This window comes from Trachemys scripta, chromosome 13 (assembly GCF_013100865.1).
Source record: "Trachemys scripta elegans isolate TJP31775 chromosome 13, CAS_Tse_1.0, whole genome shotgun sequence".
Taxonomy (NCBI): domain Eukaryota; kingdom Metazoa; phylum Chordata; order Testudines; family Emydidae; genus Trachemys; species Trachemys scripta.
Window position 1 is genome coordinate 1,402,435 of NC_048310.1, and position 10,581 is coordinate 1,413,015.

The window sequence follows — 10,581 nt, forward strand, 5'->3', positions numbered from 1 at the left end:
GGACTACGGGTGCGCGCGCATGTCGGGTGGCGGGAAGCCTCCAAGTGCAAGTTAAGGCGCGTGTCGGCGGCGCCCGACCATGGGCTCGGAGCGCGCGGGCCCCGCTCGCTCGCGGACGCTGTTCCTGCAGGACGACGGCAGCGCCATGCGCTTCTACGTACGGCCCGGGCCCGCCAAGCTGCAGCTCGCGCCGCTGATCCTGGCGGGCGGCGGGCGCCTTTGCCGCGTGCAGGAGCCGGGCGCGGTGCTGCTGGCCCAGCCCGACGAGCGGGGGGCCACGGGCAACTTCGTCTCCACCGAGTACGTGCGGCGCTGTGTGGAGAGGAACGAGCGGCTGCCGCTTGAGCACTACCGGCTGGCGGCTGAGCAGGCCCCGGTCCCGGCCGGAGCCCCGGCCGGCCGCTCTGCCTTCACGGGCTCCGAGGACGAGGCCATCCTGCTGCACGTGCGGGACCGGGCGCAGGGCAGCGTCACCGGCACCGCGCTCTGGAAGGAGATGGAGCGGGCCCGGCTGACGCCGCACTCTTGGCAGGCCATGCGAGACCGCTACCTGCGGCACCTGCGGGGCCAGGAGCACAAGTACCTGCTGGGCGGGCCCGGCTCCGCGCCGCCCCGCAGCCTCGCCAGGAGCGCCCGGCAGCCGGCGGATAGCGGTGCGGATAAGCGGGGGCGGCGGGGCGGGGGGTAAAGACTTGCTGGGCTTTGTTCCCAGCTCTGCCGCTGCCCTGTGTAATCTCTCCACCTGTGTGTGCCTGGGGATAAGTGCCACCCACCCACCGTGGCCTGCAAAGCACCTGGGTCACGCCCATGTAGACCAGCATTCATTCAGCCATTGGGGTTAGGTGAGCATAGCAGGCACACAGCCATAAACACACCTCAGTGACCTGTATTCATGAAATCCTAGAAACCTGAGCTGCAAAAGCTGCAGGAGATCTAGTGCTTCCTCCAGTATGCTCTTACAGTGTTTGGGGGAGTCTGGCTAAATGCCCCAAGCCTGGAGTTGCCCCCACATTCCTTGGAGAAACTGTTCCACAGTCTAATAGGCATATCCAGAAGCTTTTCATTGTAATTTAGGCTGAACGGAATTAAATCATAATGCCATTATATAAATGTAATGGGATGACATCAGCAGGAATCCTTTATTCAATTCTGGTAGATTTGTCTTGAGAGAGAGCACAAAGAGAGCAGTGAAATTAGTGTGGAAAGGTTTTCATGTGAGGAGAGTGAAAACGTGACTATTGAGTTGAGTAGGAAGGTACAATAGATATTTATACAAAATAAGTGGTGTAGGACAATTAGCATTACCCTGTTTATTTTTACTATCTCCTAATACAAGGAAACGAAAGATGTCAAATTTAAAATTGATCAAAGGAAATATTTACCCCAACAGTTAAGCTGTTAATTCATTGCCACAAGATACTGAGATTGGTCTACATTAGGAACTTAGGTCAGTGTAACAGTGTCTGTCAGGGGTATGGCTGTAGTTAGGTTTTCTCCTGTCGACATAACTACCACCTCTCAGGAAAGTAGAGCACCTACACTGACATACTTTTTGCCTTCCTCTGCAGCATGGAGCACAGGTCACTTGCAGGTTTAAACTAGTGTAAATGGTTCATTCATTTGTAACTTGAAGTCTTTAAACCATGGTTTGTGGACTTCAGTAACTCAGCCAGAGGTTAGGGGTCTATTCCAGGAATGGGTGGGTGAGGTTCTGTGGCCTGCAATGTTCAGGAGGTCAGACTAGATGATCTTGCTGGTCCCTTCTGAATTTATAAACTATAAGTCTGTTCTGTAAATCTGAAAGTCCAAACTCTGCTCGTGATCCATGGAAGTTCAGTTTGGTACCATATGATTGAATTTAATTTCTCAGCTTTAGTAAAAAAAAAAAAAAAAAAATTATTTTTTAAAGCATCTAAGGAGCATTGAGTTCTTGACTTTGCAACCTTAAGAGTTAGGAAATGCCAGATTTCAAGTCATACAGGTGGCTTTAATTTGGCTCCCTTGTGCAGATGCATGTTGTCTTAATGACATGATCGCTTCAGTGCACAGAATGGATGGTCTCTGGGAATGAATCAGGGTTGTTTGGCGTGTGATTTTTTTGATAGGTGTAATGTTTACTGGTTTAATTCCTTGGATCACTCCTAGAATCTTTATTAAAACTGAACATAGACCCACAACTTCCTCACCCTATACCTCATCTGGACAGAAACCATTAACTCTGCCAGAACATGAGTTTCTTCTTACCCTTTGAGTGATTAGGAGACTACCAAACTGATTATTTGTAGCAGTTAGTAGGATGTGAAATGTAATCTCAAATTATGATTAGGAGGATAATAGCATTGCAGTTACACAGCAAATGCTAATGTTCTCTCTCTCTAACAGAGTCCTGGAGGAAGGAAGTAGCCGATGTACCCCAAGGAATGGTTCAAGACCAATTAACAAAAGGGGGTAGCCTTTTCCAGCTGGCTAACAAAGAATTTGAAGGCAGTGAGGTATACATTCATAGTTGGACAGCTGTATCTGCATAATGTGATCACACAGATATGTTGAATGTTTTCTGATGTATAGATTAAAATACTTACGCCTCAAATTTACTACTTAAACCTTCATAAATAACTTTAATCTTAAATATGACTTTGTTCCTGTGTGAATAACACCGGGATGCTGATTCTTGCTACAGCTTTGTAGTAATATTAGTTAGGGTGTGCTAGTTCAGGGATAAAGGAGTTTTCAGCAGCAGGCCATATTGGGGCCCCTACTTACAGCAAGACCTGCTCTGCTTGTGATAAAAACCTTTACCATTCCCCAGACTGCTTCCCACTTCTGATACTTTTCAGCTTGACCATTGAATCAGGAATTGACAGTGGTGGTAAATCAGGTGGGTGCAATATTTGTGTGGCATGAAAAACAACAGGACCAATGACTGGGGGAGAACAATTCAGTCGTTAGTCAGAACAGGTTGGTACATCAAGGTAGCAGAGAGGGAGTTGATCTTGTGTTGGTGCCAAAGAGAGGACAGTATTGGCAATATTGGAAAGGATGGGGTATGTATATATAAAGTTATAAACACATGGGTTACACCAGCCATCTCCCTGGAGAATGACTATCCGACAATCATGGTTATAACTTAAACTGCTTCCCAGGGTTACCTAGAACTGACTAAAATCAAATTAACAAAAGTGTGGCTAAAATGCCCTTTGTAAGACGGTAAGCATCTGGAGCATGCCATCCTGTGAAGTATTTCTCTAATTCACAGGTGCAGATTTATTCTCTCTAGCTGGGCAATTATGGCTTAATATGGATACAGCATGCTTTTTTATACCAATGGCTTACATTTTTAATAACAAAGAAGCAAAAATAGCTTCAGCAGCAATAAATGTTTTCCATGTTCTATTCTGATTTAAGATGAATTACATTACAAAATTACTGCTAGTCAATTGATTCCCAGATAATAAATAAAATAAGACATGTTTTCTAGGTGTTAACACTTTAAATAGTCATCTGAGTTAACATTTTAAACTTTTACACTGCTAGCTAAAGCATCTAAGGAGGAAGGATATTATTAACTACACAACTTACTATGAATGGTATCATTGTGGCATATCAAGTAAAAAGAGCATGAACTAATTTTTTCCAATTTGACCCTGTCCAGAAACTGGAGGATGTTGGATGAGACCAAAAATGGTTGATAAAGAATGGTCATCTGCCCATCACTGTCATGTTGAGTTAAGTTGTAAGTGCTAACGCTCCATTGGCTAGTAGGGAGTGATTCACTAAGGGTATGTCTTCACTACCAACGGCAGCGCTTTAACATGGCTGTGTAGTTGCGGCACTAGCGTTGTAAAAAAACCATCCCACACGAGGGGAGTAGCTATCAGCGCTGGTGCACTGTCTACACTGCCACTTTACAGCTCTGAAACTTGCTTTGCTCAGGGGTGTTTTTTCATACCCCTGAGCGAGCAAGTTTCAGCTCTGTAAAGTGGCAATGTAAACAAGGCCTTCCTGTCACAAGCAGGGTGTGCTTCTTGAGCAGATTTACACAATTCACAATGACAAAACTTAATTCCTGACTCTGGTTAGATTTAGTTTATTTAAATCCTGTCCCTTGTCTCCTGCCTTTCCACATTCCACTGTATCGTGGGTGTTGTGCATTGCTGTACTTGGATTATTGGATTTTATTGGGCACAGCTATCATGTTCAACATATCAGTATACTTTAGAAGGATTCATATGGGAGGAGGGGAGGACTGCACTGCTCTGGACTCCTAATTTAGCAGTTTTGTTTGCCTGAGTTATAGTGGAATGTCACTCACTCTAACTTTTATTCCTAGTCAGAAAATGAGACCTCTGACCTTCAGGAAGAAAATCCTGCAAAAGATGAAGAGCTGAAGTCCCCTGAAAAAGTCTCCAGTCAGAAAATGGAACTGAAAGAATTGGTAACTGCAGAGGACTCTGCTATAAATGAAACTGAGCCTCAAGAGGAGGAAAAGCCCATAAGGTCTTGCCCTTCCCCCACTGAGGTGGCAGATGCAGTGAAGACAGTACAGCATTTCATGGAGGAATTCAGCATGGACCTCTCAACTGTTACACAAGCCTTTCTGAAAAACAGTGGTGAAGTGGAGGCCACTTCCTACTTCTTACATAGCAGTCAGCGCTTGGATGGATACCCTATATGGACCAGACAGGATGATTTAGATTTGCAAGAAGCAGATGAAAATGTCAGAAGCAAATTAATAGAAAAATTTGGAGCTCAGAATGTGGTAAAGCGGGTTGCATTCAGGAAGAGTTAGATAGTAACTTGTGAAGGATGGTTCATGGACTGGGACCCTCACAGGAGAGCAGGAGATGAGACTTGCATCTCTGACCGTCATGGAAGAAAGGGTGAGGATTTGTAGATGTTCTGAAGCCTCTAGGATAGCCACCTGCAATCTCATTTCATACAGAAAAATCTGGCATCGAAAATTAAAAGACCTCTGTGCCAAACAGTTTATCCTTTCCATCATTTTCTGTAAACTTTTCCCTTGAGTTTCCGTATTTATGCAAGGCCTTGTTTTATATTTGGGGGTTTTTTGTACTGAGTACCCCACTGATAAATCTAAAACTAAAATATTGGGTGAAGATGAGAGCTCCTTAATCTCTTCAGAGCCAAATGGCTGAGCAGTGGAAATCTGCTTTTTCCTATACACAGTGGGGTGGGGAGAGTCTGCACATTGGTCCGTTGAGATGGGATGATACATGAACATGCATTTCAGCATATTTTAATTGGCATTAAGGTGGGAAGGTGTGCCTCATTATACAAACAAAAACAGCATCACCCTCTTGCACCTGTAAGGCTTCCCTGGGGTCAGAGGCAGACAAACCTCTCTCTTCTAGGTCAAAGTAAACAGGCTTATGTGATGACAAGACTTGCCTTGGGGTTACAGAGCAAGCATCTTGATTCTCCTTTATGCTCCAGACTTCTGTACCCTTCAGCGGTCTTATAACCCTGTACATTCTGTAAGACTCTCTAGCATTGCTGCATGTAGCAGCTGCTAAGCCACCAGTCCTTCCTAACAGATGGCATGATTGTCTAGTCTCAGGATGGGTTTTAAGCTCATTGTTTCCAAGCCTTTGGAGGGAGGAATAGGTTCCACTGCAGAGTGCAGGTATTGAATATATTTATATCATATAAAATTACACTTTCTAGTAGGGAGTTTAATCTAGTATGTGATACAAATGCTAGCTAAGGATTGAAACTTTTTCTGATCACTAGTACCTGACCAAAGCTTGGAAGGGCTTAAACACAGCTAGTAAGGGTCCCGCTAAAGTCTTTCTAGTCTGTCTCTGCCTGTTGTGCTCTGGTTTTGTTTTAAGTTGAATTGGTAGTTAGCAAATGTGGGAATATATTATTTTTAAATTCAGTTGTAACTTGGTGGGGAGAGAATATCCCTCCAATTCAACACTGTTACATGAGCAGACCTTGCTAGAGAAATGTTATACATGCACCCACTAAAATGCCAGTAGCATGTTTTTACCTCTGCAAAGTGCTCTAAGACCTGTTGGTTAACAAAATGGCAAGAGTGCAATGATGTGGATGCTAAATTAAAACCTTTCAAAGTGGTTTTTCTAGATTTTTATGGAAGAGGCAAGTATTTAGGTGGAGGTCCCAAGCTAGTGAGGCAAATAATGTAATAAGATTAAAAAGGATTAAACACTTTTTACATGAGTAGCAGCAGTAGTTACCAGATAGGTTTAAGTTTCAAGGACTATTGAGTATCAAAACTACATTAAGTTCAATTACTCAGTGCAGCCAAGAAATTCCTTCACTTCACCTATAACATTTAGTCAAATGCATTATGAGATTTCATGTTATATGAAGTACCTTTAAGTTATATTAGTTAAATATAAGTGTGTATAAATGTAAAAATATTTAGGCATAAAGCAAATAGAGGAAACAATATGTATGCCTTGCCTTCTGCCTGGATGTCAAGTGGATGCATGATTAAGAGTGGGTTTCTGTTTTCAGGATATGGAACAAACCCTGCCATACAGGATATTTAGCCCTTGTGTAGTATTTTCACCTTTAAATGTGCGTACAAAGATTACTCCTAACACTGGGGCTAGAAGGCATCTATTACCTTGAATCATAGTTCAGCACTTGTACATATTCTACTCAAATGTAGTTTTCCTATTTATAGAAACAGTATTAAAAAGCATGATAGGAAGTGAACATGTTCGGGAGGATGCAGCCCTCCTTTTTCCATCTGTTTAAAACTTAATTACAATATGCACTATTTAAACTAGAGGGGCACACATTTTTGCCTCGGTAGGCTGAGCAAATTGCACACACTAGGGTCTCCTTGCCTCCTTCCATCCCCACACACACTCTGAGTGCCTTCCTTCTAGGGACTCCCTGCAAGCCCCACAGGCCAGAAGCTTTCCCCCCCTCCCCTCATATCAGGGTCCCTGTTCTCCCTTGACAGGGGTTCTGTGTGACTTACTCTCAAATCTAGATGAACACTGCATCTTGAGCACACACACTGCTGTGACAGAACCAGTCATTGAATCCTCTATGCATTAAAACTGCCGTTTGAACAGAGTCCAGGCAAACACTCTTGGGGTATAGATCCTCCATATGGAGCCTCCCTCCTGTGAGGTGAGGCCCCACAGTCTGACTGTCCAGTCACTGACACCAGTGCTGACTCTTTATAGACTCTCCCCATATCTATATCCTCTCCCAGAATGTCCCTCAAAAGGTATGAGCTTTCTGTTTTACAGTTTACGTCTTCAAGGCACAATAGCTATAATGCAGCAGAAAAACTTGGTACAGGATTCTAACACCCCATTGCTCTTAAAGAGCTATGATAATAGCAAGAGAAATGCACAGCTCTATAAAATAAATAATAAACCCTACATGCATTTTCCTAACTCTGTTTCCTCACCACTCTGGAGTACTCTTTGGAGCTGGGGTGCAGATCTGCAGCTCATGGCTTGACTTCTGAACTGTGGAGTTTTTTTCCCTCTAGGTTAGCTTGTTTTTCCCCTAATCTTGGTTGGCCCTGTACCTAACCCCTTTTCCCCATGAAAGCGTGCCTCTCTCTGTCTCCTGCCTAAAGCTTCCTGTGTGGCTTATAGATTCTAAGGCCAGAAGGGATCTTCGTGATCATCTAGTCCAGGGGTAGGCAACCTATGGCATGCGTGCCAAAGGCGACACACAAGCCAATTTTCAGTGGCACTCACACTGCCACCGGTCTAGGGGGGCTCTGCATTTTAATTTAATTTTAAATGAAGCTTCTTAAACATTTACTTTATAATATATAACTAAACTATTGTTGTATGTAGACTTATAGAAAGACCTTCTGAAAACATTAAAATGTATTACTGGCATGCAAAACCTTTTAAATTAGAGTGAGTAAATGAAGACTCCGCACACCACTTCTGAAAGGTTGCCAACCCCTGATCTAGTCTGATCTGTATAACACAGGCCTCAGAACTTCCCCCAAAATAATTCCTAAAGCAGGTCTCTTAGAAAGTTGTCCCATCTTGATTATAAAATTGTCAGTGATGGGAGACTCCACTGTGACCCTTGGTAAATTGTTCCCATGGGTTTACTCTCACAGTTAAAAATGTATTAAATGTGTTAAAAATGTATACCTTATTTCCAGTCTGAATTTGTCTTGCTTGTCAGCATGTAAGGTGAAAATCGCGTATAGTAAAAATTGAAAATCCCTTAAATTGCCCATAAAATATAGTATACTGTGTATACAACCCTGTACAGTAATGTGTATAAATGTACAGTATAATAAAGTACATATGCAAGATATAATTTTACAGTACTGTATTTTTAATTACAGTGGGTCGTCAGGGCTTGATGTTGATCCAGGAGATGGAGGTGACTGAGAGCTTGGGTGACTGAGAGCGAGTCGTAGATGAAGTGATGGGCTCTGGTTCAGCTCGAGAAATTGATTGCGTAGGCTCATCTGCTGCTGGTTGTTTTTCCTTGAAAAACATGGTGATTGGCAACTGTCGCTGTTGTCTCTTGAGCTGCTCACACATTTCTTGATACGGTCTCAAATAGTCCGTAATACTACATGTGATTTTGAGGCTTCGTTCCATAGAGGGATTGTATTCAGAAGTTAAATCATTCAAGTGTTTCACTGCTTGGAACACTTCAGCAAATTTATGAAGATTCCAACTTGCTGGCTCTTCCTGTTCGTCGTCATCATCTTAGTCTTCTGTAGAGGATTTATGAGTTCCTCTAATTCTTCGTTAGTCAATGTTTCTCAATGGCTCTCAATTAATTCTTCAATTTCTTCCTGAAGGATGTCGACGAAGTCATCGCCACCCAGGGCCGGCTTTATGACCCACGGGGACCAATTCCAATACCTGGCAGCAGTCCGGGGCTTCAGCGGCACTTTGCGGCGGGGGGTCCGCTCCGGGTCTTCTGTGGCACCAAAGGACCTCCCGCCACCAAAATGCCGCTGAAGACCCCCGGAGCGGGGCCCGATTCTGGGGAATAGGGTTGTAGTGAGTCGGTGTGGCTCCCCTCCTGCCCAGAAGAGGGAGCCCACGTGCAGGCACCAGAGTGGGTGGGACCACCACCCCCTGTCCCCGCCCCCCGGAAGTCAAGGGGCGGGACAGGAAGTATAAAGGCCGGCCGCCAGAGCTCAGTCGGCGGCCAGCCACCACAGGGAGCAGACGTGCGGCCGGGAGCTCCCGGCCAGGAGACCGTCGAAGACCCTAGCTGGCCTGAGCTACCCCGGGCCCGCTACGAGGAGGAGCCGCCGGAGCCCGTTCACGCCCGCTACTGGGAGAATCCCTGGGAACCGAACCCCACTAACCCTGAGGGTGAGACTGGACCTGAACCCCTTCGCCCCTGCTGCTATCCAGAGGAGCCGCCTGAGGACCATTGGCCGGACTTCCCGGCAGAGCTACCAGACTTGCCGCCGAGCCCGGGCAGAGAGGAACCCATGCAGGTGGACTGGCCCGATCCCGGCGCAACGACCGAGGTAGGCTTTGAGGGGGATCACGGAAGTAGCCCGGGGGTAGCCGACCCCGGTCCGGCTGCAACTGAGTGTGAGCCTATGTCAGTGTGTTGCGGTCTGGATACCCCACTGACCAGCAGCGGCAGCAACCGCTGTTAGGGCCCCGGGCTGGAACGCAGTGGAGTGGGTGGGCCTGCGTTCCCCCCTGCCACCCTCCGCACGGGTGGCAGGCTTCCCCCTCACCCAACGCTCGGCTACAGAAAGCCTGGGCTTTGAACTATTTGCTCGCTCAGCCCCTGCAACAAGGGCCTGAGCCTAACTGTGTTTGCCCCGCCCTGATCCAGGGCCTGGGCTTTGAATTATTTGCCCGCTCAGCCCCTGCAACAAGGGCCTGAGCCTAACTGTGTTTGCCCCGCCCTGATCCAGGGCCTGGGCTCCTGAGCTTTAACTGTGGTTGCTCCGACTCTGCACCAAAGAGCCGGAGTTTCGGGACTAACTGACTGTTTATACCCACAGTAGTGAGTCGGTGTGGCTCCCCTCCTGCCCGGAAGGGTCGAGCCCCGGCTAGGACCTACTACAAGGGTGAATCGGCTTAAAGCTGGCCCTGTCACCACCCACTTGCCTGGCACCTGAACAATACATTTCGCTTCTTTGTCAATGGTTGGGAAACCCTTAAAATCATTCACACATTCTTTCCATAGGTTTCACCAACATGCATTGACTCTTTCAGGCTTGATTGCATCCATTGCCTGTTTAATATAAGTGATGCAATCGGCAATGTTGAAGGACTTCCAACACTCCATCACATTAAGATTGGGATCAGCATCCATAGCGCTACATATCCGTGATAACGTAAGCCTCATGTATGTGGCCTTGAAACAGCGAATCATGCCTTGGTCGAGAGGTTGGAGGTGGTACTGGGGGGAGAAAGACTACTTCAATGTCATTATGTGCAAACCGGAGTGCCGCAGGGTGGCCAGGAGTATTGTCTACGATCAGCAACACTTTAAAGACAAGTCCTTTCTTGTCGAGAAACCGCTTGACCTCCGGAATGAAACACTTGTGGAACCAATCCAGAAATAATGCTGCTGTCACCCAAGCCTTTTTATTTGATTGCC

At 46.0% G+C, this 10,581-nt stretch overlaps 1 protein-coding gene across 1 annotated transcript; it reads left to right on the forward strand.

The window, feature by feature from the left end:
* Positions 1-2: 2 nt before the first annotated feature.
* Positions 3-6,924, forward strand: TERF2IP (TERF2 interacting protein). The gene is made up of 3 exons (XM_034788247.1): positions 3-653; positions 2,383-2,492; positions 4,331-6,924. Exons 1-3 carry the CDS (start codon positions 80-82, stop codon positions 4,787-4,789), a joined length of 1,143 nt encoding a protein of 380 aa, XP_034644138.1. The 5' UTR covers positions 3-79; the 3' UTR covers positions 4,790-6,924.
* Positions 6,925-10,581: the final 3,657 nt, after the last annotated feature.

Bases quoted from the DNA above. Each gene is read 5' to 3' on its own strand.
- TERF2IP (XM_034788247.1), top strand. From the start codon at position 80: ATGGGCTCGGAGCGCGCGGGCCCCGCTCGCTCGCGGACGCTGTTCCTG. The intron at 654-2,382 runs GTGCGGATAAGC...TCTCTCTAACAG, and splicing joins CCGGCAGCCGGCGGATAGCG to AGTCCTGGAGGAAGGAAGTA. The intron at 2,493-4,330 runs GTATACATTCAT...TTTTATTCCTAG, and splicing joins AAGAATTTGAAGGCAGTGAG to TCAGAAAATGAGACCTCTGA.